The 20,688-nt window shown below is 47.5% G+C and overlaps 1 protein-coding gene across 5 annotated transcripts in view; it reads right to left on the bottom strand.

The window, feature by feature from the left end:
* fgfr2 (fibroblast growth factor receptor 2) overlaps positions 1-20,688 on the bottom strand; it is a 47,861-nt gene that overhangs the window by 15,322 nt on the left and 11,851 nt on the right. Inside the window, exons 3-10 of one of the 5 annotated variants that reach the window (XM_030070164.1) lie at positions 19,870-20,127; positions 19,452-19,526; positions 13,969-14,138; positions 11,202-11,325; positions 5,179-5,369; positions 4,748-4,886; positions 1,558-1,763; positions 127-266 (exon numbers count right to left, since the gene is read on the bottom strand). In XM_030070164.1, coding sequence (XP_029926024.1) covers positions 127-266; positions 1,558-1,763; positions 4,748-4,886; positions 5,179-5,369; positions 11,202-11,325; positions 13,969-14,138; positions 19,452-19,526; positions 19,870-20,127 — 1,303 coding nt within the window. Of the gene's footprint in view, positions 1-126; positions 267-1,557; positions 1,764-3,674; positions 3,820-4,747; positions 4,887-5,178; positions 5,370-11,201; positions 11,326-13,968; positions 14,139-19,451; positions 19,527-19,869; positions 20,128-20,688 lie in introns of all 5 variants that reach the window. The other 4 variants (XM_030070165.1, XM_030070162.1, XM_030070163.1 and 1 more) reach the window with 4 other exon arrangements.

Raw genomic sequence — 20,688 nt, 5'->3', positions numbered from 1 at the left:
CACAATAAGCTCATGTGTCATAAATCTTGTAGGCTTGTGAGTCATAAATCAGCAGAGAGGAGGATGGACATGACAACACACACAACAATGAGTACACAGACACACAGATATCGCCATTGCACTCACCTGTCTCGGGCAAACTCCCAGCGGGGGTCTTCGGGGAGGTCGTACTCGGGGATGGGCTCGTCGTGGGCGGAGCTGCGGCGCGTGGTGATGCGGACCAGCGGCGTACTGGAGTTCATGGAGGAGCTCGAGTCCGCCGACACCTGCAGGGGAAAGAGAGATTGGCTGATCCCCACGGTCTGGGTCCATAGACAGATAACACACTAAGGCATCGCTAGAGGAGTGTGTGCGTGTGTGTGGTAATGTGTGGAACAGTAATGGGTAGAAGAGAATGCACACCAGCATGAATGGCATGCAAGTTCACAGAGAAAAAACAAAAAAAAAAAAACAAAACAATGAAAACAACAAAGCTGGTGGAATTAACAATGTTGGCAACAAGTGTGGCCTATTAACATGCCTGTAATCGATCCCATTCCTTTATTTCCACAATTAATACTCAAACTTTAAGCAGATATATACGTCTCTCCATCATTAAAGGTGTCATTTGGATGAATGTGTGGTAATCACTCAGCGCTGTCACTGTCCCCGGGGCTGATCTCGCCCCTCTCCACCCTAACCTTACCTTGACACGGGAATCCGTCTCACTGTGGAATGTAGTCCAACACTTTTTGTATCTTTTGGGGTGTTGGTTTCCCTCGAGGGAAAAGCATAGCTCACACACACACACACACACACACACACACACACGTGCACGTCTAGCAGTGGTGGAGGGCAGCGGCCTTAACCTGCTCACAAATTCTTGGTCTTTAAAATGAGGCTACAAGTTTCAGTGTTTAAAATGTTTTGTGCTACGGTGTCTTTTTTTTTTTTTTTTATCAACAGAAAGTTTTTTTTTTTTTTTTTTTTTAAATCAACTTGCAATGCTTTGAATTAAATTATTCACAATACTAAAAATTATGAAAATAAATTATGAACTTTGTGTTGATCTAAAAGAATAGCATAACTTTCTTGTCAGTGTTTTTTTTTTTTTTTTTTTTTTTTTTTTTTTTTAGAATAAATCCTGTTTAAGGAATTCTGTTGTCTGATTTTTCCACATTTCAGAGAAAAAGTACTAAACCGAACTGCTGAACTCAAATTATTTTTCAACTGAATCACCCACCACTGTATCGTAAATCGAGCTTAATTTCTGGTAAGCCCAAGAGTAAAAAAACCCTTGTATTTAAGCTTCCTGAAATAATAATTACTATTAAGCTGCAGCTGAGCAAGCAAGGGCACTGCTTGTGTGTTTTGCTCTGGTGCACTTCGCCAGGGATTGGCTGCTACAGGGAGGTTTGTGACATTCTGGTTGTGGGAAAGTCCCTGCTGTCCTTCTGTGTGTTTAAGAGATTGTAGGGATTTGTTGTCTGCGAGAGTTTTATTTTTCCGGGACATGTGTGGTTTGTGGTTTACTCCTCTAGGGGTGTTAGATGCCTTTGGAACTCTTTATCTACTTTCTGTTACCTGGCGGCGCAGGGGGATCTGCTTGCTCAGTTTGTGGACCGCCGGCTGGCCGCCGAAGTCGGGCTTCTTCGCCGTGTTCCTCATTCGGCACACCACCACGATGACCACCATGCAGGCGATGAGGAACACGCCCACGCAGTATATGGCGATCTCCACGTAGTCGGGCGACATCAGCCCCGTGATCTGCTCTTCCTTGTTGGCTGGGGGAGGGAAAGCGGGAGCGGCGAGATGGACGTCAGGCCCGAGAAACGGTAGAGGTAGAGGAAGTCTCTCACAGATGCAAACACATGGGTGGCACACTCGCACACCACACTCTCCACATGAACAAACACATATGGACATCAGACAAACAGACAGACAGATGCTCCGGGGATGACTCACGCATAAATCTAATATAATCGCAGACATGTTTTTGCGGCATCTTCCTCACTTGCTGCTCCCAGAGTGCCATCCCCGCCTACTCGCCCTCTTTCCTCTTTCTTATTTAACCATCCTGCACAGGGCTTCTTCGCAAGGCTGTTCAATCATAACTCTCGACTCGGTCAGACGTGCATATGTCTGCTTTCTGAACCTAACATTGGAGAGTCGCGCGTGCAAACACACACCCACGACCGGCGGAAAAAAGTCCACGCTTCACTTCAGTCTGCAAACAAGGGAGAGCGGTGTCCTCCGTGGTTGCATATGGCCTGAACTTCCTGTCGAGGAAATGGACTGTGTGTGTGTGTGTGTGTGTGTGTGTGTGTGTGTGTGTGTCGCTATAGGAAAGGGCTGTTCCATAATGCATAGCCATCAAGACCACAAACAAGGCCCTTGTGCAGCACAGCCAGCCAAGCAGCCAGCTGGGGGGTGAAACTGCATGGAGGAACCTTTCTCCTGTCCGCCTCGTATCTCCTGGTCCAAAAACCACAGATGCCACAGCCACGCCGGCGCCACCGATGCAGAAAGAGCACATCGACGGCAATAAATAATATATATTATATCGCTACTAGAGGAAGCGGCTCGCCTGCGATCATTATGTTGCATTGTTGATAGACAAAACAAAACTATTATCTTGTTACGGCGTTGAGGTGGAGGGTGATGCCGGCTGTCTGTTCCAGGGCCGCGGCGTTCAGACGGTTAACTGCTCTCATCGATCTCATTTAGCGCCCAGACATCGTGCCCACCCCGGGTGAATCGGGATTTATTACTTTCATCTAGGACCGAAGCGAAAACATTCATCTGTTTGGCCCGGAGTGAACTCCTGCAAACGTATCCTGATCCTTTTTGGCATATATTATTACGGGCCGGAAATAAAACACGAGAGGAAAACGGGACAAAAACAAACAGACACATGAGAAACTCGCACACACACACACACACGCATACGCCAAAAAAAAACGGACTTTCACACACGTAGGAGAATCAACGAGTCATTCGCTGCGTATAAGATGAGAAGTTTGGCCCCGATAATTGAGAAAGACGAGCTGACGAGATACAAATGTCGAGCTTTACCTTTCGATCTTTGTTTCAAAGAGAAATAAAGATCTTAAAAGCGGGCAATTATCGGAGCCGGGAAAAGGGGTGAAACCCGTTTTTAGACAGAAGAAGCTGATATCCAGTCACAGGGCATGCGTGAAATCACATGCCATAATTGTCGAAGAAACAGACAGATTCCCCTGACATGCAGACTCTGAACCAAACTGCGGCACAGAGAGACTTTCCCCGAGGAGCGAGAGAGATGTAACAGAAGGAAAAGAGCAAGAGGAAGACAAACCCTCCCCTCCCTTTGGAGTCTGGAGACACTCGAGCTGCTCTGGGAGCTCCACTTCCGTCTCAAAGTTATATTAAGTCGCCGGCAAACTACCCCGCTATCTGGCCCGAGCTTTCAGCAGCTTGCCAATCAAGATAATATTATAGAATATATGCTCCCTGATCTTACGTTACACTGTCTTGGATGTTGACTTGTGCTGCTTCATCAAAGTAATCTAATATTGGAGCTTGTGTGCCTTGGACTCCAGGGGGAGGGCTTGCCTTCCATAGAGGTCATTAAAATGACATAATCCAACGATTTCAGACAACACTGAGAGGAGAGAGAGAGGGGGAAAGAGAGGACAGTATATGAGTGTATATACCTGGAAGCACCGTCAACCAAGCAGTGTGATAGGAGATCCCAATAGAATTACCCGCCAAGCACGTATACTCCCCAGCGTCCTCGAAAGTTACATTGGGCAAGTAGAGAACTTCTATCTCCTTATCGGTGGTGTTAACACCTGCGGTCTGGGAGAAAGAAGGAGAGGAGGAGAAAAAAAAAGAGGAGGAGGTGGGCAAGGGCAGAGTAGGTGGAAAAGAAAGCGGGAGGGGATGATAAAAGAAGAAACGAGTGGGAGGAAGATAAGAGCAGATGGGAAAATGTTTGAAGATGGAGGGGGATCGGAAAGCGGAGATGGGGAGGGAAAGATCACAGGGAAAGACAGGAGAGCAGAGGCAGACAAAGAGAGAGAAAGAAAGAGAGAGAGAGAGAGAGAGAGAAATAAAATTGAGACCCACAACACCAGAGGTAGAAATAAGAGAGGCTGGATGGCATCCATCGCCGAGGTCCCATCTAGAGCAAAGGATGACGGGAGTTTCCATGGGTGGGGAGGGAGGACGAGGGCTTCATAACAAACAGAGACACAGAAAGAGTCCCGTCTACCACCAAAGCATGGGAGAGAAAGAACAAATATACAAAAAAAAAAAAAAAAAAAAGTTCTCCAGAAGATTCCCTTCACCATACCGTCACAACCCACTAGGACAGACCAGTCCAGTCCAAACACTGGGCTGGACTCATGCATACACACAACCACAGGGGGGAGGACGAGCATGGAGAGCACCACCCTGCAGCACCGCACACCGTCCGGACACAGCTTGCAAGACGGAAAAAGACAGAGGGAGGAGGCACAAAAAGGCAGAAGGCGGAGGGGGGGGGGCGCGAGCTGTGCGATTCCTCGGTGTGCAGGTTCAGGCGGTGCTTCCATGGCTGCATCGGTCTCAGCAGCTGAAACACCAAGGGTCTAACACCGAGGGAGAGGAGGGTTTTTTGAGCCCCGGGACCACCAAGAGAACCAGCAGCAGGACCACCACAGCACACCGGGTCAGGGACGAGCCCCCGGGACACCACACCGGGGTGGGAAGAGGAGGTTGGTCAGCCATCAGGCCTCATGGTTACCTGGGATGACAGTCAGCCAGCCCGACTGGTTGGCCTCGCCTATATAATTGGAGACTTTGCAGGTGTACTCCCCCGCATCGTCCTCGGTCACGTTGGTGAGGGTGAGCACCTCCACGTCTGAGCTGTTAATGCCCGAGCGCTGAAATCCACACACACACACTTAGCTGGGCACGTGGAAAAATCAAAATAAACAGACAGACATACACACAGCAGCTCTGGGACAAAACACATGGCTATCACAGCTATACTGCTGCAGAGGAGAGGGGAAGAGCTGGCATGATAAGGAAGGAAAACTGGTGATTAGATCCGCTGCGTGCCCCACTGTGGAGGGCAAAAAGCCTCCACAACAACGTGATGAACACTCCAAGAAAACAAGAAAGAAAAAAAAAAGCATCTTCAGCCAAGGAGGAGGAGGAGAGGCCGGGCTGTACCTTGAGCACGCGGACGTAGGGGTGTCCGTCGGGGCCGTAGCGGCTGCCGTTCTGCATGATGTGTTTGAGCCACTGGATGTGAGGCTGGGCGTCGCTGTACACCTTGCAGACGAAGCGCGCGTCCTCTCCCACGTGCACGGTGGTGTTGGCCGGCAGACCGGCCTGAAGAATCGGCCGGTGAGGTGAGCGCTCTGTGGAGAGAAGAGGAACAAGAGGAAGGAGGGTTGGTGAATATACAAATTAAAAGGAATTAGCCAGTTTTTGGACAGCGTGGCCTACTTGGTCAACTCGTCAAACACAGAGAGCAAAATCACCCATGTGCCAAACATTAAAACCAGGGAGATGCAGATGATTTTGGTATTTATACAGTTTTTGGACACCCTTAAAACTTTACACAATCTCACAATCTCAAATATTATCATGAAATATTTGTGGAAAAATCTTTTTTGTGTTTCAAAAAGGTGTGGCTGCATTAGACAGATACAAACAAATACAAATTATATTTTTTTGTTTCTTGTTTACAAGAAAAACGAACAAAACTAAATTCTTGACAGTTGAATCTTTATCTTCAGGCGTGTTTCCTGCGTTAGGTTCCTTGTTTTAGCCATTTTTGTGTCTGAAGAACTTTCAGATGTGCTGGCTTTATATAGACACCAAGCTTGGCAACAAAAATTGTGTCTTTTAATAAAAAGAACGACCTTCATCACTGGTACCAAAATGACCCAACACTCAAAATTTCTTGTGTATTTTTATGGAACTAATCAATTTGAAGTTTTTAATGGCTTTTTTTAGGATTTGTTTAGTATTTTGGCTGTGACTGTAATAAAAGAAATTGCACTTGAAGACCTAAGAGTGATTTGTTAATGCAATATTTCATAAATGCATGGGGTGTCCGAAAACTTTTTTCCACCACTATATTCTTATCACTTAATGGGTAAAATGACCAATGGTCTTATGACAGTCACACTAAATCCTTTTTGTTTAACCATTTTTGTCTTTCTGTCCACAGTAAGTCAGCATTTTCCATCCCAAGAAAAGGCTTTTTGACAGCAGGTTTTTGGAAAATGGACCCTGAAAACACTAACGTAGTGGAGTGCCGATGGAAAACCAAAGGCGGCGTTTTCAGATTCGCAGAGCTCGGCGCGGACGTGTCCTGAAGTGGTCGGACTTTCAAACCTGTTCTGCACGACTGTGATTAAAAGGTGAGAGAATTCATCTTTGCAAAAGGCAGAGCTGCATCTGCGCGTGAACGTTTCCCCGACAACCCCGACAGGTACAGTCACGGCGGGGCCGCCTGTCTATCTTATCGCAGCGGCGTTTAGAGGCTCGACACAAAACAAAGAGGCCGGGAGAGTTATCTTCGAAAGATAAGGGCGTCAGGAAAAACCTGCAGGAGGAGGAAGAAATTCAAAATGTGTCTTTGAGGAGGCTCTTCCACGAAATCAAACCACTCCGCTTCTGGGTGTGTGTGTTTTTTTGCAGCCGTGCAGGGCTTTTAAGCATAAATATGAGCCGGTCTTGGAAAGCGGAGCACCTTCGTACCCCCCCGCCCCCACCACCCCACCCCAACCCCCCCCCAAATCAAACTATCTGCATTCTTTTGCAAGCAAACATTTGGCCTGCGAATCCAAACAGAGCGAGACCTGTTGAACAATGCCCTCTTTCACACACACTCCCCGGCCTTCACAAGCACACTGAGAAGCCCACCAGCCCCCACTCTGACAGCTACCACTCGCCACTACACACACACACACACACACACACAACACAATGACATCACTCGGGCACAGCGTTGCCTTTCTAAAACAAAACCCTAAGGTGGGTGTAGTGACTTTAGTTTGGGGTTTTGGAGGGGGTGAAGCGGTGTGACGAGGCCTGGTGGTCAGGTTGAAGAGGCAGGGCCAAGAGAGGGTTAGAGAAAATGGAGGGAGGACGGGAGGAGGAGGAGGAGGTGGGGAAACGAGCAGGCGGAAGAAAAGGGACGAACAGATGGAGAGTGAAGAGGCTGAGAGGTAGACCCGTTCCACATGTCTGTCTGCCTGCCTGTCGCTCCATCTTTGTAATATCTGTCAGATGAGATGATTCCCACCCCTCCCCTCTCTTCTCCTCCCCTCTCCCTCTCCTCTCCCTCCCCCTCTCCCACCTCCCTCCTCCTCCTAGCACATTCCTACAGCTCACCATGTTTATTGTCTCTCTCTCTCCCCCCCTCTATCTCTCCCCCTATATCTCACATGCCTCTTCTCCTGAGCAGAGGCTGAGTGAGGAGCTTGACTTCACTCTCTCGCATATAAACCCATGCCTCCATCTTTCTCTCTCTCTCTCTCTCTCTCTCTCTCTCTTTCTCTCTCTCTCTCTTAAAAATTCCAAACCAGTGTGCTGTCTCGCCTAATGAATTTATTGTTCGCCCAGATTAAAACATACAACGCGTATTTGCTGAAGGTGGCAACAGGTGAAATGCCTTCACACGATTTCACTCAAATCATCGTGCAAAGAGAGAGAGAGCTTTTTTTTGCACTTGTTTTGAATCCAAAGTGGCTGAATCCATGCTAACCTTCATTATGGCTGATCCAAATGTTAGCTGGAGCGTTTAGGGTTGGCCAGGCCGAGCCGACAACCCCAAACCGAATGACAGAAAGGGTGTGTGGCAAAAGAAAATAGGCCACATCGTGATTAGGGAGAAACCCAAAAACAATAAAAGTTTGTGGAGCAACTCTCGCTTAAATTAGAAAAAGGGATACTGTGTGTGTGTGTGTGTGTGTGTGTGTGTGTGTGTGTGTGGGCATGTGCTCCTTTAAGATCCATCGACCCGACACAAAAGAACTGCAGAGACTTTTAGTGAGGGAATGACATAAGAGACACGCATGAAGATGGGAAGAGAAAAAGAGAGATGAGAGAGAGAGAGAAAAGCAGTTAAACATCTCGGCCATGTTTCCCTTTCTGTCTGCCTCACCACATGAAATGTTCCTCGTCAGCGAACACACACACACACACACACACATGCTAGCACACTCACACACGCAAGGGAATAGCCACAGGAAAACCAAATAGGCCCTAGACATTGTTTTCATGTGTTGAGACTGGGAAAGAGCCATAAAGTAACAAAAATTTAATTTAATAAATGTTAACAAGGTCAATATGATTCTCCACAGCGCTGGCAGCAACAACTAGACTGCATCCCACCCAGACAGCGCAATAAAAAAAGACTATTACAGCCGCCCCCCCCCTCCCCTTTTTTGATGTTTTATATCCAGTGACCCATTTCAAATCTAGATCCATCTATCAATTAAGTCATTAGTGGAGCAATTTTATGGCAGCGGCGGTGGGACAGACAAGGGAAGAGGCGTGAGGAGAGGGACGGGAGCATTCCATGGTGTCCCATGCGAGACCAGTGAACTCTGGGTAACCTGGCGGCTTGGCACGCACGGCCCTCGGGGTCGGGGAGGGGCACGGGCACCGGAAGAGAGCGGCGTGACACAGGATGGCATGGGGCGATCGACAAAGTGCCGCGCGGCCATCGGGTGCCTGAATGAGCCGACGGGTGTTTTGACTGTGTTTGTGTGTGTGTGTGTGTGTGTGTGTCTGACTGCGACCCTTTCTCCTGAGGCCAGTTTGAACTGGTTTCACTTGGTTTTAATAGCTGATCCTGTGGGTCATTTGAGCCCAAAAGGCTGATAAGAGCTGCCTTTTCTGTCGGTTTCCCCTCCTTTTCTCCCTCTCTCTCTCTCTCTCTTTCTCTCTCTTGCTCCCCCTCTCCTCCCTCTGTCCACCCCTCTAAAATGGAGTCAAATGAAGCAAGAGGTTGCAGGGGGCAGTGGCTCTGGAGCCAGACATGTAGGGGGTTTACTACTCTGCAATAAAACAGAACAAAAAACAGAAACACGCAGGCTGAGGGAGAGCTTTGGCTAACCTCAGAGTGGAGCCGAGCAGGGGGCCTGAGCAGGGGAATGTGTGTGTGTGTGTGTGTGTTTCTGTGCATGATTATGTGTGTGTGTGTGTGCTCATATGCATTAGCTTTTGTATGTGCATGTGTGCACAAACCCACAGTCATTTAATCTCCCTGTGATGAATCAAAAACAATGCTCTCTATTACCATGGAGACACGAACCCAAACAGTAGTGTGTAATGAGTGCAGGTCAGGTCAGGACAACGGGGACCGGCGGAGGAATTAACTCATCTGGTTACATACAAACTACGAAGCGGACCGGGCAAAAATTCAGCAATATTGTTTATTGACTCTGCGTCGGGTCATATCATGATGATGCGGCGATGCCGGGATGTTGTGCCACAATTCAACGGACTGAACCTTCCAGAGCAAAGTTTAATTTAAAAATGATCAAAGTTGGCATGCACTCGATTCAGTGGGATGAACAATCTGATTATTTAACGTCATTTTGCAGACAAGAGATATATATATATATATATATGTTGAAATTTTTAAAAATGCTGTTGAGTATGGTGATATTGTTTTCAGCCATACCACCTAATCCTGCTACTTCTATATACATGGGACACACATGGACCACTGGCCCCTGCATGCTGGTCTGTGACTCGAGCTGCTGCTGCATGGCGACTTGGATTATCTGTGGATTATTGACCAGGCCTTGGCAGAATTGAGTGTCATACATGCTTTGATGTCTATTGATTGCCTGCATCGTGGCCCCGTGAGGCCAAAGGACAACAGGTCCATGTTAACAAAAAAAGGGCCAAAGCATGCACATAGTAATACACACACACCCACACACACCCACACACACACACACAGGGTGATCTACTATCTTCCCCTGCCTCTTGCTGTGCTGGTGCTTATTGATTCTGCACACCGAGCAGAAAAAAGCTCTTTGCTTTCCGTGCTCCAAAGGTCAGAGTGAGGGGTTGACTGAGTTGGGTCTGAACTTGCTCTAATCGCGCTGAGCCCAGCACTCTGCCTGCCCTGTGACTCAGGCAGAGGGTGACACTCAAAAAAAAGACTCCCCCGATCATCCTCTGGCTGTCGAAGCCCCTCTCATACCTGACCGGGGTCAAACGCACCTTGGAAATATTTCCTAAGAGTTTGTTTTAGCCTGCCTTGAGAAGGAGGTGGGTGGAGTTTGGCATGTGGGGCAATACAGAGCACCAGAAATGTTGTATTATTGAACTGAAATATTTTAAAGTCAACTTAGAATATTTATTAATGCCTGAAAATGTTCTAGGTGTCACAGTACGATAATCCACACTAAAATACCGCTTCAAGTGAAACAGGATTTTTTACTACTATTTTTTTACTATTGCTTTTCTTCAAACAAACAAACAAAAAAATCTGCCAGTGGGATGACATAATCCCACTTGTTTCCATTGCTAATCAACGTGTGTGCACAATTTTCTTGCATTTTCTCATTTTCTTGAGACTACTGAGCTGACCTGAATGATCCTGCCTTGTTTCAATATGTTTCTACTGGTTCCCAGTAAAATCGCTGAAACATCTGAACTTGCATTTGAAAGTTGGGATTATTTCATCCCAGTGGCAGAGTTTTTCACTTGTTTTCATAAGAAGTAAGACTGAATATGATACCAAATGACTTTTCAAGATGGAGAATTTTTTTGGCTGACTCTGATCAGACCTTATATAATCATAACCCCATAACAACAGACCTGAAGGCAAAAGTGATGCTTGATCTCAGTGGTGCTTACCTGGACAGAGTAAAGCTAAATAAAACTGAATTGAATTGAATTGAATTGAATTGAACTGAATTGTTAAATGAAGGAAAATATGTGGTAAAAACTTCCTTGACCTGCACCTGCATGCAACGTGCAGCTGGGGGATCAAATGTTGCGCAAACATGACCCTGCACACACACATGCACGCACGCATGCACACACACACATACACACACATGCACACACATACACACTCATACTATTGTCATCGTGAGAATCCTTGTCACTGGCGAAGCTATTTGCCTGCTCTTACTCATTACTTAGGCAGGTTGACTCACAGTCTTTGGTGTGTGTGTGTGTGTGTGTGTGTGTGTGTGTGTAGTACTGACCTACTACGTCCAGAGTGTAGGTGTGGTTGATGGATCCGTACTGGTTCTCCACCAGGCAGGTGTAGTTGCCCTTGTCTGACGGCACCACGCTCTCCATGATCAGGGTCCAGTGCTGGCTCCGCACCTGAGTACAGGAGACAGAGGTGTTTGTATGAGTGGATGGAAACACACACACACACACACACACACACATACACATACACATACACACACCGACTGCATAAAACATACTGGAATACCAGAGAAATTTTGGAGCCTGCAGGTGTGAACTTGCTGCATAATGTGCAACTAAAGGAGAGAGGTGCAAGAGCAAAAATAAAGACAGAAAAAAAAAGTGCCCTGCAAAAATCTTCATCCTAACACGACATTTCGACTCACATTCATGTTCAAAATCTTGTTGTTGCTGGGGTTTTTTTTCCAATGTTACCAGTGGGATGACATAAACCCACTTGTTTCCGATATCCTTCCATTTTTTTTTCAGAAATATTCTTGAACCTCGTGTTATTTTCTTGATACTTGTGGGCTGTTTCTACTCACAAAACAAGAGAAACTACACTGGAAACAAGTGGAATTACATCATCCTGCTGGCAGACTTTTTTTTTTTTTTCACTTGCTTTAAGAAAAACAAGTTTTCACCACCGAATATGAGACTAAATGAGTTGTTATAGATGGGGATTTTTTTTTTTTTTTTTTGCAATGTGGATTTGCTTTGATTGGAGGACTGACAGATGAGCACTGGAAAACAATATGTGGCTGCTGACAGGCTGATTCCCCTGGAATGCCTCTGCAACATCATTTCTTATTCTTGAGCCTACTGGGGGGAGAAAAAAAATCCCATTCTAATACATTACTATTTGGCACTTTGAAGTGTACTCAGTTATGCTCCTTGTTCTCAATAATAAGAATAATTTGGACCAAGTTGTATTTTCAAATAATTCTTTGCAGTCCTATATTATGTAAGATAAACTAACAATCGAGTCAAATATGCTGTGATCATCTAAAATCTCTGGTGCTCCAAGGAATTTTAAACCCACACTTACTCATAATTATTTTTAAAAAAATGTTTCACCTATGTCTGGAATCCACAGGTGCGAGTTAACAATAGTGCTGCGGTCTACAGGGTGAAGCAAGACTGTAGCTACTGCGTGTGTGTCTGCATTTCTCACAATAGAGAGATTAAGGGGAGGGCTGGGCTCAGGTGCAGCTTTTTTGTCTGACGGTAATTCTGTCAACCAAAAGAGAGAAATGAGCCGCCTGCACTTTACGTGAAAAGCCAATTGACTGTCGCACCGTCCGCAGCATTTCCGTCACCTCGCTGCTTTCTCTCCCGGCTGTAATGAGTCTGTGCGGAGCCAAAGGGGAACGACATTAGCAGGTTCATCGACGTAATCTGCTCCTAAACTCACCCGGCGGGGCCGAGCGTTTCCTCCTAAAACATCACCCATTAACCGGGAGGCTTGCACTTGTTCAGCATCACTGAACGATCTGCTACGTGAATTTCATGACAGGCTATTTCCATGATATCTGTCCCCGGCTCGGCGTATAATTTCAGGGTATCTGAGATGTGTGTTTCAGGAGACACGAGGAGGAATCTAGGGGCAAAACAAAATAGCTAAACTCCAATCTAAATAGACTCCGTCACCGGGGAGGAATTCCTCAAGTTCAGACTAGCTGTAGCTGTTTTGAGGCATTTAGAGGAAATAAAACATTAGCGACTGGCTTGACTTTCCCATGACATACAGAATCAGGTATTTTCAGAACAAATAAATCAAGTCAGACCTTTTATTTCCCGAACACGGAGCGAACTAGGGTGAGATGGCACGATTTTACATAAAGAGATATAAACCTCTTTTGTTGCAAGCAAAACAATGTGGATTTACATAGAAATGTCATACTGACCTACTTTTTGTGTAAAGAATTAATATGATAACCCCAAAGCTGATCCTTATTCTGGGAAAAGGGACAAAGAATAATCATATATCCTTAAATTAAAGTAGCTCTGCACTCTGCTATGTGATCCTATCACTCTATAACTGTCTGCACAATAGCTGTGTTACTTAATTCCTCGTTCATTCGGTCCCAATTTGGGTCATTTTTGGTTTTCTGTAGGCAGGATGTGTAAACAGAAGTGCAGCGAGTTGCACAGCACAGCCTGCTCCTTGTGTTTAAACTTTAACCAGCTCAGCGTTTGTGTTTGTATATCACTCTTACTCATTTCATAACAACAGAATCACACACTCGCCTCCAGCCAGAGCCAGTGGGACCTGTTCTCCCTGATTGAGTTACCTCGGCGTTCTCATCTCAACTCATTTCAACTCCGTCGCTACCCCACTTTCTCTATACATCACTGTCTCGGCGCATTTAACCCTTAAGTCACATGCTTGGCTTTCTAATTGTTGGTCGGCGAGGAACCATTTCGAGTTACAGTGAGAGGCTCTGCAAAGTATCCCGGCGAGAGGAGGCGCACGGATGAGCAATTCCAATTTCACACCAGCAGCCCTGCCCTCCTCTCCTCTGTCTCCTCTCCCCTCTTGTCCCGTCTCTCCAGTGAAGGGTGGAAAGGGGGTGAAAGGACAGCTGAAGAATGATTTGGAGGAAGCAGGGAGCAACAGACCTCGCGTTTCTGGTAAATACTGCTTTTGGAAAATGGTGAAAAGTAGTAAAAAAAAGAGAGCGCAGGATAGGGAATAGTGCAGGTACAAAAATGCAAAAGGCTGACACTTGACCTTCACAATAAAAACGCATGATGTATGAGTGTTTGCCTTACCTTGTAGCCCCCCATGCGGTCCTCCTGGCGGAAAGGCCGGCTGTTTTTCAGCCAGCGCATCTTGGGCCGGGGATTGCCCCCCGCGGCGCAGCGGAACTTGACCGTGTTGGCGGCCGGCACCGCGTGCAGCTTCTTCTCCATCTTCGCCGACGAGGTCCAATACGGAGCGCCTACCGGGAAAAACAACAGGCAGGGTTCAGTTTTGAGCTGATTGATTTGTTGATTTTTTTTTTTCTCGATTAATCGATAAACGGTTCGGTCCGGGAAATGGTGAAAAATATTGATCACGATTTCCAAGATCCTCAAATATATTGCTTTATCCCATAAGGATATTTAGTTTACGGTCATTAGGGACTAAAGAAACTACAAAATATTTACATTTAAGAAAAATCTGAGAATTCATGAAATGATTAATGTAATAGTTGGCCACTAATCGATAATTCAGCTAATCATTAGAGGTGTAGTTCAGTCATTCCTAAATCTGTGCTCAGCTTTAGCCATGTGGCGAGGGAGGTGGGGGGGGGGGGGGGGGCCATGTGGACTGGGTAAGGCAGATATACAGGGAAGCGTGACTGCAAAGGAACCAGGCCTGAACTTCTCCTCACACTCCTACAGACCCGCTTTGGCAACACCGACTGACCGCCCCGCCGTCTGCATAACACAACCCAGAGCTGCACACTCACACACTTAAATAAAAACACACACTCTCCCTGCAGGCTCAGTGGGGTGTTGCAAGGGGGGGAGAAAAAAAAAAACAAAAAAAAAAACCTCATCTCGGAGGGGAGAATGCGCTTGGGCGTTGCCAAGAGGGTAACTAGACCATCACATTCAATTTCATCTCATTCCACTTAGCAGCTTTTTTCTCTCCCTCCACTTCCTCCAATTAGCATAGCTCCCCTGTTTATCTGCCTGTCACTTATGGACGGAGGGGCCAAGGATACTTATCACCCGCGGAAAATCATTATGTCCCGTCAGGGGAGAAAATGAATGTCACGTTTCTCCGAGATGCAGGATTCCTGCATGCACGCTTGGCTCCAGATTCCATCGACTCCCAACTCTTATCGCCTCTCCTGCCCGAATCTATCACCTCCGCCGGTTTCCCTCTGCTTCCCCATTTCTGTTTCGCAGTCAGCTGGATTTTCCTGCAATGCTCTCCCCCCCTCCACCTCCGCCCCTTTTCTCTCTGCACCTGGGAGGGTGATTGCCTAAGCAGATGGGGGCTTGGAGGGGGAAGAGAAACTCACAGTCGAACAACAACCCAAACGGTCTGTCCACACCATCACTTCCTCTCCGTGTAACAGGAGGACGGGGGAACAGAGGGAATAGTGGAAGCCCCGCTGATGGGCTGCAACAACATGAGCCACAAACATGAACTTCCACCCCTGGGGGAGTCCTCGCTGCAAACCCCTTCCCCTCCACGTTCCTTCCCTCCTTATCCAATCTGCATACTATCAAGACACCTCCCATCGTTTTCTCTGGCATGCACAACCGGACAAGGCGCACATACTTTGATAGTGAAGTCAGTAAACACGGCTCTTCCTTCCTGCGTGGACGCACACGCTGAGTGCTCAAACTATAATTAGTCGGGCTCTTCTTCTTCCTCACTCTCACTATCTGCACCCCTCGTCCCCTGCATCCTCTCCGTCCGCTCTCCCTGTCATCACTCCGTCCGTTCAGACAGAAAGACAGATTAGGTGGAGACGACCTCTGACCCCCCGACCGCCAGCTGGGTCGGAGGATGAGGCCGGGACTTGAAAAGGTGAGCGGTGCTGCCGTTTCCCATGCTCCCCGTCCGGAGGGGCAGCACTTCAAACGAGGCGACCCTTCCGACCTCGGCCCAGATGAGGCCAAGCTCTCGGCGGCCCGTCCGCTTTGCATCCGGATCCCTGCTCACGCCTGTTTCTCCTAAAGTGGCCTCGGGGTGGGCTGAGGCTATCTTCCTCCTGAGCTATGACTCATAACGCTCCACAGAGTCACGCTGAATGTATCAGTGTCCCAGAGTGGTATTTCAAAGCTGAGATGACGTCATGTAAAGATAGAATATCCTCTTCTTTACCATGCAACTATTTATGCAGCACGACTGGCCACTTTGCATGTTGGTGGAGGTAACAGGTTGATTTTTTTTTTTTTTTTTTTTTTTATTTCAGCACCAAGAAATGACATGACATCACAAAAAAACACAATGAAACTATCTTTTTGAGAGCCTCTTGCTTCCTTAATTTGATGCATTTCCTGTTGCAATAAGTTGTTTGGGCAGCTCGTTGAACAGAGAGGCGTTTTTTTTTTTTTTTTTTTTTTTTCAAAAGTGTAAACGAATGTGTCACTTAATCACTTAATTGATGGGCGGGGCGTGATTCTTCAAAAAATTGGTTGAAATTTCCGTCCACGCCTACTGTTTCGACATGGTAGGACTGGGATTTTTACGTAAAAAAAAAAATAACGATTCTTTGGCATTTATCAGTAAATATGTGAATACGCTGACGTTATGACAATTTTGTCAACAAGCTGAAAAAGTCATATTTCATTTCACTGTGACGTGAACTGCGCTTGGCACACTCATGTATGGCAAACAGAGCGGCCTGAGCTTCAGATCCCAAAAACAACGAGAGGCAAAACACAATGATTTTGATGAACAGCGGAAAAAAATGTTTTCCCTGGACCGTGCTTGCTCACTTGCTGCTGTTTAACAGAGCGTTTTTTAATTTTGTTTTCAGGTTTTGATGCATCACTTTTTCCTGCCCCGCGGACCGTGTCCAGCAGCAGAAATGAATGTGGGTAGAAAGGGCACACCGAGAGCGTCACAGAAACCTCGCCTGGGGGCAGCTGGAGCTCGAGGGGGGAGGAGCCCTGAGAACGTGCAGAGCTAACAGTAGCCGGCGGTATTCACAGATGAAGACGTCAACAGTCCAGAATCTGCAAGAGCAAACGGAGATGAATGCAGGAAGCGAGGCTCCACGTGGCCCTTTAACTTCATCGTGACGTCAATGCTGCCCCCCCCTCCCTCCTCCCTCCACACGCCCTCACCCACCCACTCCCCCAAAACAGAGCCTCCCTCACAGATCCCTACAGAGGCCCTTCCATGTCTCCTCTAATAACACCACCCACTGCTGACGATGGACAAACTCTCTGGACTCGCTCTCCTTCAACTTTTCCTCCCTGCTTTTTTTTTTTTTTTTTTTTCCGCCGGCCTGTGTTGTTCAATTCTCTTTAAATGCAAAAAAAAAAAAAAAAAAAAAAAAAAAAAAGTGATATCAAAGTGCTCTGCTTAGCGGTGGCCTGAACCCAAATTGTTCTGGGTGCTTCAGCAAAAAAAAAAAAAAAAAAAAAAAAAAAAAGAAGAAGCATGAATATAATGCTAAAGCCCGCACTCTCCGCTCTCATTCCCTCCCACGCCTACATGCACCCCCCCCCCCCCCCCCCCCCCCCCCCCTTCTCCAATCCTCGGCCCGGGGCCAAGGCTCCACGCCATCCTCGGAGAAGTGCTGGTACCGATCCAGCCCCCCTCTCCTTCTCCTTCTCCCCTTCTCCTCTGTTCTTCCTCCCCTTTCTTTTCATAATAATCTCGGTTTTGAATTTTCAGAAACATACACACTGCGAGAAAATGGGACCCAACTGCCAGAACAGCTTTCACTTTGTTTTCAAACAGCTTATTACCACCAGAATCGCTGGATTTTTTTTTTTTTTTTTTTTTTTTTTTTTTTGTCCCCCTCCACATCTCTCCCCCGTTTTTCCTCTTGCCGAGTTCCTCTCTCCCCCCATATTTAATGGATTTCAGGCAATTACAGTCAACCCGAAGTGGAGGAGGACTCACAGCGAGACGCAGTGCGTGTGGAGAATTTTAACAAGATGTGGAAGCCCTCATCTTCACTTCAGCCTTTTTTTTTTTTTTTTGTGACTGTGTCTTTGCATGTGTGTGTGTGTGTGTGTGTATGTGTGTGAGCACTTATGTAAACACAGCACTAACCCAGATACTTGCCTCCTCATATAAGGAGACATACATGGGCTAAAACTTTCACTCTCATTCGCTTACATGGACACACATTTAAACATGCACACACAGACACACACACACACACACAGGCTCATCGGGTGGGTAACTGGGTCCAGATGAGCGTCTTTCATAATGGATGAGCCCAGCTGACTGGCTGACTGGCTGGCTGGCTGGCTGGCTGGCTGGCTGGCTGGCTCCATGAGGCCTGACTACCTGAGAGACACTAGCTAAAGGAATGCGAGGAATCTCTATTCCCTGGAGCGCCTCGCCTGGAAGACACACTCACATTTACACACACTAACCCGTACACAGACATGCATCACTCACACACACACACACACACACACAAAAAAAAAAAAAAAAAAAAACACCCACACACTCCTAACCTCACAGTATAGGTCTAGGCAGGAATGTTAAGGTGTAGAATAGCAGGGATGTGGGTGCAGAGCAGAGCTGATGTGAGGGCTTGTGGTGAATCTGCAGCAAACTGCACAGCTGTCTCCTCCCAATCCCACAGGAACAGGGACAGACCACTTTCTCACCCCCCCCCCCCCCCCCCCCCCCCCTTTTCATAATCACCGTGTCTTTACTCCGCTAATAAACACTGACAAAGCTAAGTAGATTTACTCCGCTTGGGGATTATGCCTTTGGAAGCGTTTGACTGGCTATCGCGAGGCATTCCATTCTGATGTTTTGACATGTTGTTAGGAGCCGCGGCTGCAGAGGAAGTGATCGCCGAGAGAGAGAGAGAGAGAGAGGACAGGGCCATCTGTTGATCTTTCCTGGAGTGTGTTCCTCTCCCCTCTGCCCTGACTTTTTTAACCTTTATTTATCCAGGCGAGAGCTCGCCGAGCGCGCGCGCACACGGCTGTTCCTCGGCACCGCCCTGCTTCCCCGTTCGCAACAAGTGCTCCCGCTCCGAGTCCTCCACCGCTGGACCCCCGAGCAGCTCCGCCGGAGAGACCGGACGGTTAATGTGACTTGCACTTTTACATCAATCAAGGGGGTTTCACACAGGATTTTTTTTTTTTTTTTAATCTAGCCAAAAAAGGCAGATGACACTGTTCACATTGGCCAAAGTCCTGTATGCATATTTCACCTCCAGATGATCTGGTGTCATAATCTTCTCATGTGTTACCCAAGAAGTCTCTCATTACTGTGTTAAGTGTACAAAGAACGGTCAATTCAAAATATGACAATTCACTGGTAAATTATCGCATTGCAAATATAAAAGTCACATTTAGGTTTGGATTTCCCCAAATATGTAGAGCAGGTCCTGTACCAAGGCACCTACTCAGGTTGCAAATTAGTGGGTGACGTGTTTTCCCCGCTGCCGATCGGAGCCAATCGGACAAGGGACTGTTGCAGGGTCCAGAACGTGGGACCCGCTCACACTGAGCTCAGGTCCCGGGTGGTGGTGGTGGTGGGCTTTTAGGTCAGTGTAAAAAGTGCTGTTGGACATCCCTCCCTCCCTGCGACCGCCCATACTCACTTATCTGCTCTCCGTCCGCCCCCGTGTCCTCCGACCGCTCCGTATCGTCCTCATCATCCCCCGACGAGATTGCATCTGCACAGAGTAAGCAGTGTTACTGCCACCTCTACTCAGACCGCACACACAGACACACACATGGAATAGAGAAATCTTTGCTTACAGGTGCTTGCCCGGCAGGTTGACACACACACACACACACACACACACAAGTTTAGAGAGTGAGATACTGTCATACGGGCATTCTAAAGGCTGTTTTGTGGTAATGCACACACACACTCACTAGAAACAGGACCACCAGTGTCTCCTGCACACACACCGGCTCCATGGCCACTTCCCGGACTCAGCGAGCCACAGCCCAGCTTCGCCCCGAGCCTCCAGACCGCCTGTCCTGCCCTGCCCTGCCTGAGCCCTGACTCACCTGTGACGTTCACTATGAAGCAGACCGTGTCTCTGCCCAGGCTGGTGCAGGCATACAGGCCCGAGTCCTTGGGCGTGGCATCACGGATCTGCAGCACCTCCTGCTCTATCAGCGTGCGGTTGTTGACGCCCAGCGAGCTGCCATCTTTGGTCCAGGTGATGGTCCCCGCAGTGGGCAGAGGGCAGCTGAGCTTCAGCACCTCCCCCGGGTGCACCGAGCACACCGTGGGCTTAGAGATTTGGTATTTGTTCGACGCCTCTGCAGAGCGAGGGGGGGAAGGGGAGCGGATGGAGGAAGATGGGAAAGGAGAAGGTGGGTGCACAAGAAGGAGAGAGAGAAAAAGGTGGGAGAGGAGGAAACAAGCCATAGTGTAAGAAATGAAAAAAAAAACACCACATAACCCCCAAATGGATGCGTTTAAATCAACTTAATGCAGGAGGAGCAATACAGAAACAGAGGAGGCCCGCTGTTTTTTTTTTTTTTTTTTTTTTTTTTTTTTAAAACCGTTACACCAACGCGCCGTCACCGCAGCCGCCCGTTTGAGATGGAGCCCTCGGAAAACACCACTCGTCTGTTATCAGGTGTGCAGCGTAACCGTGTCGACAGATTCAGAGCATGCAGGTACGGCCCAAGCAGAGTGTGGAGAGGAACCAAAAAAAAAAAAAAACAGAACAATCAATGCTTTGCAAGGTGGTGAGAATTGAACATCATTGTGCTGATAGACATAGTGCCCTCCTCTCCTCCTCCTCCTCCTCTTCCTCCTCCTCCCTTTCAGCAGAGATGCCAAGCAGCCAGTGTGTGTGGGTGAGTAGGAGCAGT

Source organism: Myripristis murdjan, chromosome 15 (genome assembly GCF_902150065.1).
Source record: "Myripristis murdjan chromosome 15, fMyrMur1.1, whole genome shotgun sequence".
NCBI lineage: Eukaryota > Metazoa > Chordata > Actinopteri > Holocentriformes > Holocentridae > Myripristis > Myripristis murdjan.
Note: the sequence above shows the minus strand (reverse complement) of the source record. Positions and strands in the feature narration are given on the sequence as shown.